At 36.5% G+C, this 20,944-nt stretch overlaps 2 protein-coding genes across 2 annotated transcripts; one reads left to right on the forward strand and one right to left on the reverse strand.

The window, feature by feature from the left end:
* Window positions 1–176: 176 nt before the first annotated feature.
* On the reverse strand, window positions 177–5,166 carry LOC106708558. Its single transcript, XM_045685205.1, has 6 exons — window positions 5,034–5,166; window positions 2,900–3,171; window positions 2,465–2,718; window positions 1,240–1,806; window positions 464–595; window positions 177–188 (listed from the first exon to the last, which is right to left on the reverse strand). The coding sequence occupies exons 1-6, from the start codon at window positions 5,081–5,083 to the stop codon at window positions 177–179; spliced, it is 1,287 nt and encodes a 428-aa protein (XP_045541161.1). The 5' UTR covers window positions 5,084–5,166.
* Window positions 5,167–6,445: 1,279 nt separating this feature from the next.
* On the forward strand, window positions 6,446–20,468 carry LOC106708560 (protein artemis-like). Its single transcript, XM_045685363.1, has 7 exons — window positions 6,446–6,595; window positions 7,455–7,676; window positions 8,616–8,775; window positions 9,615–9,908; window positions 19,400–19,436; window positions 19,850–19,899; window positions 20,370–20,468. The coding sequence occupies exons 1-7, from the start codon at window positions 6,547–6,549 to the stop codon at window positions 20,395–20,397; spliced, it is 840 nt and encodes a 279-aa protein (XP_045541319.1). The 5' UTR covers window positions 6,446–6,546; the 3' UTR covers window positions 20,398–20,468.
* Window positions 20,469–20,944: the final 476 nt, after the last annotated feature.

Here is a 20,944-nt window from a genome sequence, read left to right on the forward strand (position 1 = left end):
TTTAACACAAACCTTTGTTTTTAGTATTTAGAGCATATAACTAAAGCTTTATCAAAAACTATCAAATGGTTTAATGCAAAGGGAACAGAATTTTAAATAAGTAATCGTTTTTGGTCGAAATTTGAACATAATTAATTTTTTTGTTCAAAAAAAATAGCTTAATGTTTTTTTTTAATTTACTCACCAATCTTATCAAATTACAGTTGTATTCAAATAAAAATGGACATCTGTTCATATTTTCTATATGACTTACTTCTATAGTATGTTTTTTTATATCTTCAGAATTTTTTTCACAAATACAACAGTAATTAGAAATTATCATATTATATGATAACAAAGATAAATTGAATTTAGCACAGAATATATATAATTCTTTAACATCATTTTCTAAGGAAAAAACTATATTATCTAATATTTTTCCTTTATTTTCGACATCATTTACGATATTTTTTAAATCACTTGCTCTTAATGTTGTATTTTTTTCCGTTACATTTTTTATTTTTCTCTTTTGATGTCTTGTACTTATATGATCTTCTATATCTGACAGTAATTGTAAATTATTGCAATGCGCACAGTGATATAGTCTGTGGTCAACCTGAAAAAAAGATTTTTTTAATCTATTAGCTTTTCACCGCGACTCCGTCCGCGCGGAATTAAAAAACGTAATAAGTAACCTATAATCTAAACTTTCGCATTTATAATATTAGTAAAATGTGAATGTTTAGATGGATGGATGTTTGTTTGAAGGTATCTCCAGAACGTCTCATCAGATTGATTAAATTTGGCACCACATAGGCTACTTATGTTTTTTTTTAATTCCGCGCGAACGGAGTCGCGGTTAAAGCTAGTATTCTATATTATCTATGACAATTTAATAGAGATCCCAATTTTCTTTTTTTCATAAGACTTCTTCAGATTATAACAAACATAATAAAAAATTACCAAATCAGTAAAGTTATTCACGCTTGATACCTTGATTAACGGAAATAGGAATTCATTTCTATACATAAAGAAGATCCAAGATTTATTAAGTGAAAAAAAAAAACATATTTTTCGGTTATAAAATGTTAGTGACTTTTTTTACAAACTTAATTTGAAATAAACTGTATTTTAAGACTCAACTAGTATGCAAAAAAAAACCTATTCAGAATATGTCAGCAAAAAAAAGAAAAAAAATTAAAAACATGAGCTTTAGAATTATTCCTGTAAAATAAAAATAAAAAAAAACCACTGACTTACCTTCCTTATCAAAAAACCAACATATTTTTCCACGATTGTACATTTTTTCAACTTCGAAATATGTTCTTCGCTCACACAATGGTCAATTTTCATACTTATATGACCATCAAATTTGCAAACCATACAATAATATTTATTCGATTTCAAAGACAAAACCATATGCCAAGAATCGAAACGTACATTCATTTTTTCCCCATCAATGTCTATCTCAATAAATTTCGGTGTTATCTGTGGTTTTTTTGCCATAGATGCATAAGAAAATGGGTTAGCTATCTCTTCTATATCAGATATACTTTCATCTGTGCTTTCATAATCAATTTCTGGTTTAGAAGCATCATAAAAGCCATCAAAATCATTATTTATATTATTTACATATTTTATAGAGTTGGCATTAAATTGATAGCAATCTATATTTTCTTTATATATGTCTAAATCGTACATAATATCGGACACTCTATTAACAGCAAATAATAATTTATCTTCGTGATATTTTGACGCGAAATGTTCTTTAGATTTTTTTATATCAAAAATTTGATTACAAACACCGCAGTGATAATTTTCTTGCAACTGGAAATTTTAATATGAAAAATAACACTATTCTTTAAAAAAAAAATAAGGCACTTATGACATTTTTTATACATTTGATTTTACAGTGAGCCATCTTAAAATTTGTGCAGCGCTCAGCGTATAAAGCGTAAAGTATGCAAAAAAAAAATTGTCACAAAAATTCGTGATAGGTCTACAGATCTAAAGATCACAACAGTCATCATGAAACTATCTAGTCTATTAGGCGATTGACTTTTTTTTTCTTTCTTAAAAATATTATAAATGCGAATGTTTGGATGGATGGATGTTTGTTTAAAGGTATCTCCAGAACGGCACAACGGATCTTGATGAACATAATCTGGATAGAGTTATAGAACATAATCTGGAAGAAGACATAGGCTACTTATAAAGTTTTTTAATGCCGCGTGGACAGAGTCGCGGGCGACAGCTAGTTAATATTATAAATGCGAATGTTTGGATGGATGGATGTTTGAAGGAACAGCTCAAGGGATCTCGATAAAAATTGGCATAGATGTAGATCATAGTCTGGAAGAAGACATAGGCTACTTATTATGTTTTTTTTTAATTCTGCGCGGACGAAGTCGCAGGCGACAGCTAGTTATTTCATATAAATTAAGTATGGAATATAGATTTAGACATTAATAGAGATATTACTAACCTTTCTTATAATGCATAAATCATATTTACACAATGGCACATGAGAGTTCAAATTTTTTATATGCTCTTCATTATTTATATGTTGTTGGTAGTCTATTTCGAAATCAGTCTCACAAACACCACAATATCCCCTACCATCTTCAAAACTCACTATTGTATGATAATTACGATCGGATAAATATACGTTCGAGTTTATAATCACACCGTTAGGCACTTTTTGTATCCCCAAAGATAATGGTGTGCTAGATGAAGATTCTGAAAAAAAAAAAGTTATTCGAAAAAAAAAAATTGACTGGAACCATATTAGCCATCTTTTCCTGTCAGTGAAATTTATCTGTTGAAAAAATCGTTACTAATATATCATCTGTCATCATCTTGAAAAAAAATAAAAAATATTTGTACCGATTTTTTTTTCCTCAAAAAAAATTTTACTTACCAGATTGTTCTGTTAAATCTATAGATGCGTCGTCCGATGCCATTTTTGAATCAATAATTTCGAATCTTAAATATTTCTCATGATCTTTAAATTGTGCCTCATTGAATATTTTACCGTTTATTTCATATTTTTTGTCAACAAAATTTATGTCTGGTATATTTATTGATATTTTTTCTTTATTAATAGAAATGTCTTTTATCAACTTTGATTTCTCAAAAACAGAATTATTATTGTCTTCAATAACATCGTTACGGGTTTCTATATTCGACATTCTGAAAAAAAAAAAAAAAAAAAAAAACAGTAAATAACCTATAACAAAATATGACTAAAAAACAGTTCTTTAAAAAATTTAAGGAATTTGAAAGAACGACAGAAAAAACATTTATTGCCGCACAAAAAAAAATTAAAAAAGAAAACACACATGCATGCAAGGCACAAAGTGTGGCAAAAGAGAGCTTAGCGAAGCAGGGACAGACTAAACTGACCCTGCGCTGATTTTCAGCTGGCATCTTTATGAAAAAAAAATTATAATAAAAAATAAAGAAAAAAACAAAAAGATAAAATTAGATTAACAACAAACAATGATTCATAACATTGAGATAGTCCAAACCAATTTAAAGTGTTTTAATTTTATATTATTTATTTTTTATAATAATATTAAAGAATTTCAAGGTCACTCTTTAAAATCTATATTAATATCAAAATTAAGCTATAGAACACAATGGAAAAGACACTATAAAAACTCTATACTTAAAAGATTCTTAATTTCTCAGCTATTATTTGTGAAAAATTACAAAAAAAAATCTTTTAGGTAATACAATTGTTTTTTTAAATGAATTAACACAAAATTAAACAAACAAAAAAAAAACCTTCCTTCCTGGATAAAAAATGTTCAGTTTTAACAACAATGAAAACACACTTTAAAACTTACCAAATACAGCAAAATTAATTAATAAAAACTTCACTCAACTAAAACAGTAAATCAAACCTAACAATTCAAATACTTTTCAATGAATGCAAATTGAAAGATATTTTTTCATTTTTTATACTCAATTCGTTATCTATTTATTTAATTAGACATTAGACTTAATGGCAAGATTACACTTATTACTGTCAAAAAGTAAATAAAAAAAAAAATAAGTCAACAACCAATTTTTTAACAAAGCAAATATCATTATTGCAAAATGGCTGATGCAATATTTAACAGTGGTAGATCCCGCAACAACAATATTTGTTGGGTGTACGAACAGGCAGAAATGACCGGTGAAATACCACAACCACATAGAAGACAGGCGTGAAGTGGAATTAATTCCATGTTTAGTCTGATGAGTGTGGTGCTGGAGCCCTAATTTTAGTCCACTTTCCCTTCCCACCCTTTTCCTATTAGGAAAGGATGGGATGGCGAAGTTGATATTGCAGAAGAGGGGACACATAGGAAGGGGAAAATGTCCTCTTTCTGCGAATCCCCTTCTCCATTGATTAAAAGTAGGCAATGCATCTGCATTTGTAGATAACTATGGGCAACGGTCGCCTCGCTACTTCGGCGAATTCAGGTGGCTGTATGCTCATTAGCATGTTTTGATATAAAAAAAAAATTATGTACAGTTAGCAAAAAAAAAAATAACCCAACTGCCTGTACATCTATGACACTCAAAATATAAATAAAATGACACCTCACTCATAACAATTCAATATATACTTCGGATGGTCATAATACTACATACAAATAAACTCACATACACAAAACAAATTATATATGTGAAATCATGAACTCTTCCATACATCAATATCAGCTGTCACATCTAAATTCACTCCCTTCTTATCTTATTCTTACTAATATTATAAATGCGAAAGTTTAAATGGATTTATGTTTGAAGGTATCTCAGAAACCACTCAATGCATCTGATGAAATCAGGCACAGATGTAGAACATAGTCTGCAAGAGCACATTGGCTACTCATTAAGTATTCTTTAAATTCTGAGCGGATGGAGTTGCAGTCAAAAACTAGTATAAAATATTTCACACAATACATTAACACCTCCTTTGGTCTGCCTCTATCTTTGTAGCCATAGACAATCTCATAACTTTCTTGTTTATGTAATCATCTCCCCGCATATGTCCAAATAAAACTAACATTGTGCTTCTCAAGATCTCTGTCAACTGGCGCTTACTTTCATGTATCATCTAGTATTACTAGTATTATTATCTAATATTATTAAATATTCAGTTACTATTAGTCAATCACTTTAAGCATTTTAATACATGTATTCAAGGTCGAAATTTAGAAATAATTATGTATTATAAAATGTCTATGTAAAAGTTCATACATTTTACATAATTATAATAATAATAAAATTATTTAGTCCATTCAGAAAACAAATAATTAATTACAAAGCAGATCAAATAATGTGAAGATATGCTAAAAAAAAGAAAAAAACACAATAACAAAAGAAACAACAAGCTTTTACTTTTAACAAGTTTAAAAATAAACAACAAATCTATTAGATTTGCATTTTGCAATGCTAAAATAAGGCCTTTACTAAGCATTGCACTAATTCTTTGTATGACAGTATTGTATACAAACTACTAACACAAACTCATAAGGATGGCATTTTTAACAATACTTTTTATTCTTAAACTTGCAGTATTTAACTTGAAATTCAAGATATAATGACTTCATAATTTTAGGGTGCATTACACATGAAAAAAGGGTATAGTAAAATAATGGTATATCAAGAAAAATACATACTTGAAATTTATGAAAACTGCGTAAAAAAGTTTTAAAAGTACGGCAAACAAAACTAATGCAATAACGTCAGTTACAAAATTAATACAAATATCGTAAACTACCGACTTAATAGACACAATACGATCCAATAAGAATATGTTCTACTGAACACACAACATATTGCAAATAAAAAACAAATACTTCGATGACTAACTCAAATAAAAGTTAAAAATTAACATAACAAAGATAAAAGAAACGGATAGCGGAATTCCCGAACGAACACAAATTGTGATGTTGCCAGCACCTATTTGTTAGATTGTGCTAAAAAGAATAACAACGTTTTATTTAAGTTTATCGACTTTATAAGTTTAATTAAGTATGCAAACCTAATGATACCAAAGCTAAGATTAAATTTATAATTTGAATAAAATTTATTCTTCAAATTTTAACGAAACACATATTAAGATAGTTAAGAAAACTTGTGTATAAAAGCCTTTTATTAAGTCTATAGTATAGAATTATGTAATTTCAAACTCTATACATTGTTAAAATAGGGGTCGCCTGTAAACCTCACAGTTACCAGTGAGAAAAAATTTCCTTGTAATAGGAAATTCTATGAAAATTTGATATTGGCAAAATCATATTTAACTTTTTTTTTCTTTGGGGAAGCATTCAGTGTCGATATCGAGTTGGGAGAGAGATCAACAGTTACCTCTGATACAATTTTAAATGTTGGTTTTATACAGATTACAGAATCTGTAGCAAACGTCACATGACACCGTCAAGTCAACTGTCAACATAAACATCAACAACAACATTGACTGAACTTGAACACGGGCGCACTTTTGCTTTAGCGGGAAAAGTAAATGAAATTGAGTCCTTTGATTTATATTTATTCTATGGTTTTAATTTTTGAAAAATGAAGAAGTGCCCAAGTTCATTTGATAAAACAATTGAGGAAATACCGGGTAAAATTCATTTAAAATTGAATTCACATTTTATCTTAAATCTTAAAAGTCACAAAAACAAATAATATAAAGTAGTATATTCTATTTAATGAATTCTAACCATAATCTAAACTAATAATTGCACGGATGAATTAAGAGACACTTGTATTCATACAGATAAATTACGATGTATACACTGAGCCGTGAATAGTACCATAGTCTAATTATTTATTTTTTATTATTTATTAACTCTTATTGCTAATACAAATTATACAGAAAAATTAATAAATACTAATTTACATCGCAAGGGCGGCCTTATCGCTATAAGCGATCTAAGCGAATTATAATGGCTAAATATAAATGGCCTTTTAACTAAAGCAGGGGTCGAAGAAAAAATGTTTTTAACATGTAAATCACACATAGCTGATGTCTAACTAATATTAGTATGTAATCTTGTGAATGTTTTGATGGATGTATGGATGGATGTTTGTTTGAAGGTATCTCTGAAACGTATCTTGATGAAATTTGTCACAAATGAAAAACACTCTGTAAATACACATAGGCTAAAAAATAAGTTTTTTTTATTTTTTTTATTAAATCCGTGCAGAAAAGATCTCAGGTGACAGCTACATACATTTAACATAATAAAACCATGTGTAAATATTTTCAAGTACAAAATGGATATAATCAATGGGGTTTGATAGAGGGTTCCATGAATTACAAAGGGGTTGATGGTCAAAAATGTTGGAAGACCTCTGCATTATGATCATGCCTTAAAGATTAGGGTGACTAGGCAATTATTGAAGTACATACCCTGTCAACAACATCATTTAACATAAGTGCTGATTTATCCATAGTAAAAAAATAAAATTAATTGCAGGTATAGCGGTGGATAATTTTGAAGGCCAACATTTGAATTCCCGTGCTTTTTTTCTCAGTCATTACCACATGGATCATATTCAAGGTTTAGATTCACCGCAATTGGCCAACCACTTGAGAGAAACGAACACATTTATTTACACATCTGAAATTACTGCATCTATTATAAATCATGAAATGAAATGTTCTGATATTTTAAAATATGTCAAACCGTTAGGAAGAGGTAAGTTTTTTTCCATGATTAATTTTGTTGCATATCGGTGGCTCCTACAAATAAGGTCTAATGTGCAAATTGACCACTTATCAGGAGAGGCTCTCAAAGTTTAAACCATATAGGAAAATAGACTGCATACACCCTTTTAATTCTGCAAAAAAAAAAAAAAACATTTACACATGTAAATGTGTATTTGTGTTTAGTGCATGTTAACTAAACAAAGAGGTAGATTTTAAAATAAAAAAGTAAAAATCATCAATTTATTACTTTGGCCGTTATACATAGGACCTATTGATAAAGTCTAGTATGTTTATTTCCTACACACTTTGGTGATTCATATCACTCTTAGTGCTTAATTTGATCTGTCACAGCAACATATACACTATGGCTATTGTTCTAAGTTGTACTCACAGTCTTACTGTCAATCTCCACCGTCAGATATTATGTACAATAATTTTTAAAGATATACCAATAGTATTTACATAAAAATGTCGACTTAATCTTTATTAATTTTAAATCCAAAATTCTTAGATATTTTTATCTAATTTTTATTGACGTCACAATATCGACGCTGGAAAGCGTAGACGCTGTAACCCCGAAACTATGAACTTTACAAGAGAGCCAAAAAATGATAACTCGTGAGCTGATACGCCTACAAGCATGCGGTATTTAGCAATGTTGTGTAGTTTGTACTAACCTATAATAAAATCATTATCGTTTGATAATGATTGAAATTATTAACTTGTGAAAAACATATTCACGATTTCAAGGGTTACAGCGTTTATGCTTTCCAGCGTCGATATGGCGAGAGTTTAAACATTCTTGTACATAAGCAGTGACTAGATCGTTTTTAAATATGCTTTTATATGGTTGTCCACACTAATTACAATAAAATTCTTACTAAATCACATTGATTATTGTAAAATCTCAGTGTGGTGTATATTACAGAAACTACTTTAATTACCCTGCCCAGTATGCCAGAGAAGGATTTGGAGGAATTATATGTAGAAGTTACATTGATTGCCGCAGGGCACTCGTTTGGGTCCACCATGTTTTTATTCAAGACGACAGAGAAAGTTGTCTTGTATACTGGTGATTTTAGAATAAGGTGATTGTTTTTTTTAATTTAATGTTAATAGTGGTAGTCGCAGAAGACACTTGACAATTAACAACTATACTCACTGCAACTCAATTATAGTCCCCTACCCTTCCCACACTTTTCTAGGAAAGGAAAGGGAGGAGTTGTTTGTTTGCTTTGGAGGATACTTACAGGAACGGAAAGATGACTTTGTGCGTCCCCTCCTCTGGCCATTATAGATAGTCAATACATGTGCTTCCTTTTCACTTGTTGCTTCTATGGGTTGTTACTTCGCTGTTTTAGCGAATACAAGTGGCTTGTTCCTTTTCCACTGTTTATAAAAAAAATGAAATTTCATGTTATTTTTTTTTGATTCAATTGTGGTTTAGAAATTCAGAAAATGTTGCCTATTTATTTTGTATTGGGAGGAAATCTTCTTAAGGTACCCTGCCTTTTGGGGGAAAGACATGGTAATGTGAGTTTCCTACTCACTAAAACCCTTTCAGTGGCCACTTATGTGACTACTAGGGTTGCTGGATTTCTAATGGAAGGCATCTGGACCCACTGCACATAAATGTTGCCTAACTTCAATCGACAGAGAAGGGGATGCATATTTTGAATTTATTTTTAACTAGCTGTTACCCGCGACTCCGTCCGCGCGGAATAAAAAATAGAAAACGGGGTAAAAATTATCCTATATCCGTTTCCTGGTTCTAAGCTACCTCCCCATCAATTTTCAGTCAAATCTATTCAGCCGTTTTTGAGTTATAAATAGTGTAACTAACACTACTTTCTTTTATATATATAGATTAGTCCCCTCCCCTGCCACATGCGGCTGTCTATTTTTAAAAATCGATATTTTCTTTTAGAATAAACGATATCTCGAAATATGGGAAATTGCACAAAAATAATGATCCCATCAATATTGACGCAATGTATATAGATACGACATTTTTTGATGAAAGACATAAAGATTTTTCAAAAAGAACAGACACCGCTGATGCTGTTATAGACGAAATAGATAAATGGCTTAAAATTGATAAAAGGAATGCAATTTCTATATTTATGTATGCTAATTATACATTCGAGTTTTTATTAAATAAAATATATGAAAGATTGAAGATGAAAGTTTATGTGAATGAATTTAAATGGGATTTTTACAGGTAAGAATCCTCAATATTAAACCTAATCCTTACTTATCTTACTTATATTATAAACTAGCTTTTACCCGCGACACCGTCCGCGCGGAATAAAAAAATGCACACAAGATAAAAAAAGTTCCTATGTCCGTCTCCTAGTTCTAAGCTACCCCCCCATCAATTTTCAGCTAAATCAGTTCGACCGATCTTGAGTTATAAATAGTGTAACTAACATGACTTTCTGACTATATATATAGATATAAAAATAAAAATAAAATCAGGTAAATTTAATATTCCAGCAAAATACAACATCTTGTACCGAGTGTTACGAATGATGCTGACGATAGTAGAATACATCTTTGTAGAAATAAATTTGAATATAAAAATCATAATTCTTGTTTGCCATACGATTGTGGCAATAGAAATTATTTTCATATACATTTAACAGCTCAGAAATGGGATGATTATAATTTAGATGAATCTCCGATTGTAAGAAGATCTTCTACATCTTTAGATGCGTGTTTTTCAACGCATTGTTCTAGAAATGAGATAATACATTTCGTATCTTATTTCAAACCGTCTAAAGTTGTGGGTTTTCCGAATGATTATTTAAAACCTGATGAAAAAAGTGACGATGAGGAATTCCTTTTGACACCGAAGCGTAGTTATTCATCAAAAAAGAGACATATTGATAATTTTTCTGAAGAAAATTTAAATAAAGTCGTCAGAAAGATATTATAATTCTATATATATAAGAGAATTCGTTTATATATTTGAAATACACATATTAAAGCCATATAAAGAAATACTTAGTAAAAATTGAACTACTAACCAAGACAAAGGAAAAAGTGTAATAAGCAGCAATGTAAATGAAACAATTGGTTTTTTTGACATATTTTTCAACAAAATGACAAAGATTTCTTTATTCCCGGCCATAATTTTGTTATTCGTGCTAGTCAAAATTTTAATTATTAAAAAAAATTGACAAGACTACGAATTGATTGCTTATGAACCAAAGAAAGTTGTAGATGGATTAACTTCTTTGACCCGGTGGGTATAAGTGAAAAAAAAAATTAAAAAGTTAACGACTTTGAGTAAATACGAAAAAGATCTTGCTATCTTGTGTGTAATTTTATACGTCCTTTGAACACTATGCAACCTAAATCAACGAAACTAATATCGTATCTTTAAGTCGCGAATATCGCAGTGAGTGTTACACACAACGTTGAATCGTCGACTTGAGTTGTCTATTCGAACAGTACAGGCATAACTACATGTCAACTGGATAGATTTGATCCGCCATTTTGAAAAACATAACATAAACAAGATTTTTCGCCAAGATTTTGATAAACAGATTGCGAGGCACTAGCATTGGCGACGTAAAAAAGTCGTCGACGCGTGCCTTGTGTACGTAATGCCTTACATATTTTGTGTTGTGAGTAATTCAGCGCTCACTGGGACAGATAACTACGTATCAATATTGTTTAAAAGGAATTAGAAATGAAATTTAACAATATTTTTTAGAAAACGCAGACATAGTCTTGGGTTTTCAACCAGTCTTATGTATGGTGCTTATAATAATGTGAATAAAATGTTTTGTAAGAAATTTCTAATGTTGTTTTATTGTCATACACTAAGGGTTCGTTCACACAAACCGAGAACAGAGTAAATAAAATTGAAGTCTTTTTTTATACTTCGTCTACAACAGGGAACCCCAAACTATTTTGGACAAGTGACCCCCTTTTCCACAATGAACTGTTACCACAGACCCCCATGGTCAAATTATCTACTTTTTAGCCGACTTCAAAAAGAAGGAGGTTATCAATTCGACTGTATTTTTTTTTTTTTTTTTTTTTTTTATGTGTGTTACCGCGAAACTCCGCCCCTGGTGGTCCGATTTTGATGAAAAATATTTTAATCGAAAGGAAGTGCTTGCAGGTGGGTCCCATTTTTTTGTTTTTTTTTTTAAATAACTAGAAGACTAGTAGATTTTGAATATAGCTTCAAAATTTGTTGCGTAAATTAGGGACATTTTTGCTTTCAGCGCTTACGTAGGCTAAACTATAGGACCTACATAAAAATGATGTATGGCGAATTGTAGCTCTTTAAATGTGCTAAATAAAAGTCCGCGATAGCATATATCTATCTTTTATAGTTTTCTCACAATAACCATTTTTTTCTTCAGAAACATCAATTAAATTCATGCCCTATTTCCGACGCTATTATTCGAGTTCAGTATTAACCCTTATGTAAATAAACATGTTCATTATCAAGAGAATTTAATGTAGATTATATTTGCAATTGAAACTATATCATTCTGTCTAATAGTTTAGGAGATATCGTAAGAATAAAATTACGCGGAAACGAAAAATGCTACACGAAAAGCACAATTTTGCTTTCTGGGCTTACGTAGGTCAAACTATATGACTTACATAAAAATGATGTATGGAGTAATTATAGATCCTTAAATTTGCTAAATAAAAGTCTTCGGTGGCATATATCTATCATCTATGGATGTCTCACAAAAACCATGTTATTGTGAACAAACTTCGATTAAAATGCACACGAAAAACAGCGTCGTAAGCTTACGGCGCTATTATATTATATTCGATATGAATCCTTATCCAAATAAATATGTTTGATGGCTAGAGTATTAAATGCAGATTACATTAGCCTTTAAACTATGTAATTCTGATCAATAGTTTGGGAGATATTAAATAATTAAAAACTACGCGCATTCGAAAAATGCTAGCGCGGCGCGCGGCTGGACAAAATTAAAGGCACGCTACGATGTATTAGTTCGGTAATTTTCAATTTGTATACCGATTTTGATAATTATTTCATTGTTTAAAGGATAAGTGGTTATCTGCTGCATTCTAAATTAGTTTTTGAATTGAAGTACACACATATCAAATAGGAAAGTCCTTTTCTTTATTTGTCTTATTTATGTCTTTATATGTATTAAGGAAATTTGTAATTGAACTTCAAATTCACTAAAAATTGTGAAATAAAACAAAAATTTTAAGAAAAAAAAATAGCCGACTTCAAAAAAAAAAAAAAACAATCTCAAACAAAATGCACTCAAAAGTAACCAAAAAAACCAATTTCAAACAAAATGCACTCAAAAGTAACCTAAAAAAACCAATTTCAAACAAAATGCACTCAAAAGTAACATAAAAAAAAAATCAAATAAAATGCACTAAAAAGAAACAAAATAATGTCATGAAAACTCTCTAAACTCTAGTAATTAGTAGTAGGGGCTCAGTTTTCCGCAACTCCACGACAAGCGCGTATTTTGCGTGTCTCTAAACTCTAAAGAAAGTTCTCTTCTTTCTTGTAACATGTCTATATTGTATAATTATTGTTATTTTGGAGTCGGTTTCGGCCTAAGTAGGGATATAAACGTAAGTATGTCTAATACATCTCAAATATAAAATGTCACCTATTTACTTCGGCCGACACCGACTGCGAAATAACAATAATTATACAATATAGACATGTTACAAGAAAGAAGAGAACTTTCTTTAGAGTTTAGAGACACGCAAAATACGCGCTTGTCGTGGAGTTGCGGAAAACTGAGCCCCTACTACTAATTACTAGAGTTTAGAGAGTTTTCATGACATTATTTTGTTTCTTTTTAGTGCATTTTATTTGAATTTTTTTTTATGTTACTTTTGAGTGCATTTTGTTTGAAATTGGTTTTTTTAGGTTACTTTTGAGTGCATTTTGTTTGAAATTGGTTTTTTTGGTTACTTTTGAGTGCATTTTGTTTGAGATTGTTTTTTTTTTTTGAAGTCGGCTATTTTTTTTAAGATCAATTATTGTTCTGACTTAGGTCATTAGAAGATGACAGAGTGAGAATTAGCAATTGTAAAGGAATGACGACGTTTCTGAACGTTCTTTAAATAAAAAGAGGAACTGTCAACTGTCATTTTTGTCAATTGCGAAAAAAATAAAATAAAGTATGGTTGGTGAAAAAATGTCTTTTCTTTTGTTCTGAAAAAACAACGGGTTTCTTCAATATAATCAATAATTCAATATATGGCGACCGTGACAGGACTTAAGTTCAATATCGACCCTTTTGGGAATCCCTGGTCTAAAGTATAAAGACGTGCAAAGTAAAATGATTCCTTGTTTCTATCGTCGTTTCAATTAGTACACATCGAACACTAGATGGCGCTGATCGAAATTAGAAATTATTTACTTTATCTACAAATGTAAAAGCACATTTATATTAAAACCACCTATCGCCTGCAACTCCGTCTGTGCGAAATTAAAAAAAAAACTCAATAAGGCTTAAACTCATTAAGGTTCTTCCAGACTATGTTCTTTAACTGTGCCAAATTTCATCAAGATCCGTGGACCCTTTTCGGAGATACCTTCAAACATACATCCATTTAAACATTCGCATTTATAATATTGTTAGGACTGTTGAGGGTAGCCACACAAATGTTAGGACTGTTGAGGGTAGCCACACAAAAAAAAGGATTTATAAGGAAGCGTGCGCTGCTGCTCGTGGCAGTCTCTTTCCATCCGTCATTGCGGAACGTCTGACATTTTTGTTTATTTACGTTCGGTTTGAGTTTATCCTATTGCGAGGATTATTTAGAAGTAGAGTTAAATTCACTATTTCGCTGTTAATTTATTTCTTTTAAAATACTTTTGCATCAAATATCTAACAATATTGTTACGAACGTACATAGTCACGTGAAACCCTTTACTCAACACTAGATGGCGCTAGAGGTACTGTTGTGAAATTATAAAACTTGTATCTCGAAAACCGCGGCGCGCGAGCGTGAGAAATGAGTCATCTTTCCGGAAGCGTCCAAAGCGGTTGATGACGTTCGCGCCTTTTGGAAACGTTCGAGAAAGGAACTTTCTGGAATGGTCTGGGGCTCGACTCGGCCTATATAAATAGCCGCAGTGAGGCGAGCGAGTCAGTTCAGTTTGAGCTACCTTCGAGGCGACTTCGAAGCGACAACCAGCGATACAAGGGAAACCTACTACTTGGCTACGACCTAGGACATCGTTAGTGCTTAGTGTTTGGACCTAGTATTTTGTGTTGGACCTTTTTTTTTTTTTTTTTTTTTTTTTTTAACGTTGGGAAATGTGTTAAGCATACCGCCCGCCCTTTCGGGGGGGGCGGGCGGTTATGTGAGGCTCCCCCGGCGCCAATAGGGGCGCCGGGTATACTCACCAAAACCCAACGGTGTTCCGCCTTCTCCGCTTGTGATGGGGCCGTGGGAACGCAAAAGCACACCACCACGGCCCCGTCTGCGGATTGCCCGCCACACGGAGATGCGGCGGGCCCTACTTCCGCGACGACGCCTTCAGCAGAAGGCGCCGTCGGCCTTCGCCGAGGACTCCCCGGAACACGTGGGGAGTCCTACAGCACGGGACCCTTGCAAAGCAGGCGGCGAACTACGATTCGCCGCCCGCGGGTCCCTCACGGCGGCGCCCTGTCTAGCGCCACAAGGTGCGCCCGACGGCGCCGCCCCGGTCTCCTGCGGCGGATCGGGAGCGAGTCGACGGCGTCTTCCCGCGCCCGCTCCGCCGCTTCTTTCAGCGTTATAACCTCGAAGCTGAAAGAGGAGACCGCCTTCCATACCTCCTCCCTGTCTGCTGCTGCAGCTGCCATGACAGGCAGGGAGAGGTCCGTCCCAAGGACCGAGGACACGGCGACGCGCCGCTCCGCCCACGCTGGGCATGCCTCGCGCGTGTGTTGCGCCGTGTCCACCTCTCCGGTGCCGCAGTGGTGGCAGTCCGCGGTGGGCTCCCTTTTCACCACCCCACACAGATACGCCCCGAAGCATCCGTGCCCGGTGAGCATCTGAGTGAGGTGGTAGTTGGGGGCCCTGTGGCGGCACTCCACCTACTCCCGCAGGACGGATCGGATCGCCGCCACCAACTGCCGGCTCGGTCCCGGGGACTCCAGCTCCTACGCCTACCTCCGGAAGAGGTCGTCGCGAGCCTCCTCCCTCCACTGCTTGACCTCCAACGGATGCGGGCGGAGGTCACTCTCCTTCAATCGCCGATAGACCGCCGCGAGGACCTCGGCCTCGAGCGCCCACGGCGGGCTACCGGCGATCAGGCACGCCGCCTCGTATGACGCCGTACGGTACGCCCGAGCCACTCTCAGCGCCATCACCCGCTGCGGACGTCGCAGCAGGATGCGGTTACGGGCGCTGAGGGATTCCGACCATATGAGCGCCCCGTACAGCGCCATCGACCTCACCACCCCCATATAGAGGCAGCGGCATGCCCCTCCAGGGCCGCCCAGGTTTGGAAGGACCCTTCCGAGAGCACCAGCGGCGGCTACCAGTTTCGGAGCCAGGCGCCGGAAGTGCTCCCGGAAGGCCCATCGACCATCGAGGATGAGTCCTAAGTACTTCATGGTACCTGCGATGGTGATGGGTGTCCCGGCCAACGTTATTAGGGAGCCTCGAGGCGGCCCACGTCGATGCCCATGGAATGCCAGGGCCTCAGACTTGTTGAGCGCCACCTCGAGCCCCAGCCTCCGAATTCGGTGGATCACCTGGGCGACCCCCGCTGTGGCGAGAACCATCGCCTCGCGGTGTGTGCTGCCACGGGCAGTCACGAGGGTGTCGTCGGCGTAGCATATCAGGCCGACCCCACGCAACATGTCACCGCGCAGCACCCAGTCGTAACCGATGTTCCACAGGAACGGTCCTAAGACCGATCCCTGTGGAACACCGCACGACATGGCCCGTCGGGCCCAGCCGTCTCTCGTGGGGTACACCACAGTCCTTCCGATAAAATAGTCCCGGATCAGCCTTTGCAGGTAGCCCGGAACACGGAAGTGCTGCAGTGCCTCCATCACCGCCGTCTAGGGCAGCGTGTTGAAGGCGTTTGAAATATCCAACGAGACAGCCACCAACACGCCCCCCTGTGCGACTACCTCCTCGGCTAGGCCCTTGAGTCGGGACACCGCGTCGATGGTCGACCGGCCACAGCGGAATCCGAACTGCGCGTCCCTCAGATTTATGTGCTCGGCGAGACGAGCAACGAGCACGCGCTCGAAGAGTTTACTCGGCTCGCCGAGCAACACAATCGGCCGATACGCCGATGCCTGGTCGGGCGGGCGGTCATCCTTCTTTAGAAAGACGAGCCTACCTTCCTTCCACGAGCTGGGGAACCGGCCCTTCTCAAGGCTGCTGGTAAAAAGGGCCCTTATCCGCCCCCCGGCGACGGCTGCGTCACCGCCGGGCAGAAGTCGGCGCGCAGAGAGAGAGGTGCGCCTAAGCGATGGCCTCGGCGCAAGGCCAAGAAGGCCGGAGTGGAGCGGATGGACACCAGTTCGTAAATGGACACCATCCGACTCCTACAATGTAACATCAACCACTGCGCCCGAGCACAGGACCTGTTGGCCCAAACCATGGCGCAGTGGTTGATAAATTTAGTGGTGGTTGCCGACCCGTACGTCATCCCCTCTCGGGACGACTGGGCGGGTGATGTCGGCAACCTGGTGGCCATCTCCGCTCCGGCCCGCGGCGGCTCCCCCCCTCTCCGAAAGATAGCGAGAGGCACGGGAAGCGTGCTCGTGGTTGTCGGGGGGGTGGCCATAGTGGGGGTGTACTTCCCACCCAGCTGGCCCCTCGCCGACTTCGAGCGCGTCCTCGCAGAGGTGCAGGCGCTCACGGCGCGGGTCTCCCACCTCCCCGTGATCGTCGCGGGGGACTTCAACGCCAAATCAACGGCTTGGGGATCCCCCGCGACGAGCCCGAGGGGGGAAGAGCTGGAGGACTGGGCGGCCGCGTCGGGGCTGATACTCCTCAATAGAGGAAGGGAGCCGACCTGTGTGCGCCAACAGGGGGGGTCCATCGTGGACCTCTCCTTCGCATCCCCGGTCTTGGTGCCTAAAATCTGTGGTTGGAAGGTCGAGGTGGATGTGGAGACGTTATCGGATCATCGTTATATTACATTCGACCTCTCCACTTCCGCCTCGGCCACGACGAACTCGCCACGCACCACGGCCGGGGACGGCCCGCGCTGGGTGCTGGGCCGCCTGGATAGAGAGATGGCAAAGGAGGCGGCTATAGTCGCAAGCTGGGCAGTCGACTCTGATCCCGTCGATTCCGCCGAGGACGTGAACGCGGAAGCGGACCGGCTGGGCGAGTTGCTGGCCAACGTCTGCGACTCGTCTATGCCGAGGGCCCAACCGATCCGTTCGCGTCGGCGAGTGTACTGGTGGCGTCCGGAGCTGCGCGAGCTGCGACGGGCGTGTGTGGCGTCGCGTCGCCGGTACACTCGCTGCCGAAGGCGTCGAGTCCGGGATCAGAGTATGGAGGAGGAGCTGTACCAGGCGTACAGAGCCGACTGCCTCGCTCTCCAGGTCGCCATTGCGAAGGCCAAGCAATCAAATCTGTAAAGCCGTTTCGGAGGAGTACGGTCACTAACATTGTGGCGTGGAAATTTTATATATAAGATTTATTTAGTTTTTTTTACACCGAGCGGACAGAGTCGCGGGCGATATCTAATCTTAATTACATTTGCGACAAAAAATCTGCTCTGCTCTCCGCCCTGGTTTGTGTGAACGAACCTTAAGAAATCAGTTTGACTAATTACCTTTAATAACCTATTAACGTAATCGATTAATTTTAAAGCATTTGTACAGGTTTAAATGTAATTTCATTACCAAACAGATGGCTGTAGTCGTAACTTTCTTGTTATTAAATTTAGCAATATGTAAGTCTAGATTTTTATTTTATTTATGAATATTTTTACACAACTCACGCCTGTAACCTAGAGGGGTAGGCAGAGATCACGGACCTCCATTTGGTGTGGCCAAATCACGATGTTTTACTTCACCATACGAACGTCGGATAAATGTACATACTCGTATGTAAAAAATCACATTGGTACATGGCGGAATTCGAAACCAAGACCTGCAGATTGCAAGTCAAGTGCTTAACCCCTGAAGCCACCTACGTTCATATGAAGAGTTTACTAATTATTAACAACACCCGAAACCTACGTGCATTTGTAGATATATGAATATAGAAGAAATGGGAAAGGTGTGTAATATTACGAGTTATTTCGAGAAAAAAAAACTATGTTTACTCTATGTTTTACTCAATTTAATCAAGGTTTGCCAGAAAAAATTTCAGATTTAAATTATAAATACATAGTATTATGGTCGAAATGTTTGTTATACACTAACTAAGAAATCTGACCCGGTGGGCATAAGACAAACTAAATTATTACAGTTCACTAAACGCCTCCATGTTAATGTCAAAAAATAGTTACAAGATTATCGTACTGTAGCTGTCATATCATGTTTTTATATCATTTCAGAGATGCGATAGTAGCGCCTCTCACCGGGTCAGATTACCTTGTATGACTATATTCTACGATTTAGGTGTTTTTTGACTTTTGTATTAATACAGACTGCAGTCCCTTTCATTCCCTTTAACAAAATAGAGAGAATATTCTGCATTGATATAAGTTTTCCGGCTAATTCTAAGGTTATACTTATTCTAGATTTCTATTTCTAGATTGTCAAGCACAAACAAAGAAGTATGTAGAAAAAGTGTAAGTATAAAAATACATGTGAAAATCTTACTTATATTATAAACTATCTTTTCCCGCGACTTCGTCCGCGCGGAATAAAAAAAATGCACACAAGATAAAAAAGTTCCTATGTCCGTCTCCTAGTTCTAAGCTACCTCCCCATCAATTTTCAGCTAAATCAGTTCGACCGATCTTTAAATATTGTAACTAACACGACTTTCTTTTATATATATATATAATATATATATATATAGATGTGAATGTTTGGATGTATGGATGGATGTTTCTAAGAAGGTATCTGCGGATCTCGATTATATTTGGCATAGATGTAGATCATAGTCTGGAAGAACACATAGGCTGCTGATTATTTTTTTAATTCCGCGCGGACGAAGTCGCGGGCAGCAGCTTGTTACATTTTTAAATTTTATTTTCAGGCCACCATCAAAATATTCGAACCCAAATTTCGTCAGAGATCGACTGAAAAGTATTTAATTTAATTCTTTTATAATACCTATTAGTTATAGACATAAAGATGCCTAGTACGAATATAAACTGATCAAGTTTAAAATTATTCGGTGACATCTAATGTCCTTCTAATTTGACTTCTAAAAGCGGAATTCTATGGTGTGTGATTCTACCGCACTGACCTCTGTAAATGGACTGGCTGTAAGACGTATTATTTTGTGCCTAATTAAATTTCGCCATTTTGGCGCTGATGGTAGAAGTTTGTAGCCGTGGTGTGAATTCGAACTAATAATATCATTTTCAAGCAATCGCCTATTCATTTAAAGAGATGAGTGTTCTGAAATTTACGATAAACTTACCTATATGACAGTTCTAATGAGCTAATAATTTAGTTTAACTTATAACCATAGAGTCTGATAAGTTCCACTATAATTGAATATTGAAAAAACTTATAAATTCTTTCTACCAAATATATTGTTCATATTCAAGATATAATAGTAAAGCCGTTTATAAATGAAACATGGCAGAATCGTTTCGACAAACCATTCCATCCAGCTTGGATGGATTACTGCGACCCCTACCATTGTAACGATTATCACAAAACTGCCTGCGGATTGAACCGGAAGAGGATGAAATTCAAATGGTTCCAGAGCGGTTGTCATATAGCTTTGAATAATTTATGCGCAGCTTTTCGCGGAAATCTTAGTAAGTTTTGAGGTTATTTTTTTTATAGGTTATATTTCGATTGACTTGAAATTTGACAAAGTGTATGAAAGTGGAGTTTTTAGTAAGCGATGGAAGGGCAAAGGATTTCGGTACTATAGCGAATTGACTGCGCATAGATTGCAACCAGTTGTAAATGCGACCTTTAATCGACACGGGACGCACATTAAGAGAATTTTATTTCTTTTCCTAAGCGTCTTCTTACTCGCCAAATTCACTCCATCTTCCCATTATTTCTCTCACCCTTTTCTGATTAATTCAGACAGTATATATATATATATATATATATATATATATATATATATATATATATATATATATATATATATATATTTTTTTTA

The sequence above is a fragment of the Papilio machaon genome, chromosome 29 (genome assembly GCF_912999745.1).
Source record: "Papilio machaon chromosome 29, ilPapMach1.1, whole genome shotgun sequence".
In the NCBI taxonomy this organism is placed as follows: Eukaryota; Metazoa; Arthropoda; class Insecta; order Lepidoptera; family Papilionidae; genus Papilio; species Papilio machaon.

Excerpts from the sequence above, each read along its gene's own strand:
- LOC106708558 (XM_045685205.1), bottom strand. The coding sequence starts at position 5,083 with ATGATACATGAAAGTAAGCGCCAGTTGACAGAGATCTTGAGAAGCACA. Across the intron at positions 3,172-5,033 it reads GAGATCTTGAGAAGCACAAT|AATGTCGAATATAGAAACCC; the intron begins GTTAGTTTTATT and ends TTTTTTTTTCAG. Across the intron at positions 596-1,239 it reads TTGGTTTTTTGATAAGGAAG|GTTGACCACAGACTATATCA; the intron begins GTAAGTCAGTGG and ends TCTTTTTTTCAG.
- LOC106708560 (XM_045685363.1), top strand. The coding sequence starts at position 6,547 with ATGAAGAAGTGCCCAAGTTCATTTGATAAAACAATTGAGGAAATACCG. Across the intron at positions 7,677-8,615 it reads TGTCAAACCGTTAGGAAGAG|AAACTACTTTAATTACCCTG; the intron begins GTAAGTTTTTTT and ends TGTATATTACAG. Across the intron at positions 8,776-9,614 it reads ACTGGTGATTTTAGAATAAG|AATAAACGATATCTCGAAAT; the intron begins GTGATTGTTTTT and ends ATTTTCTTTTAG.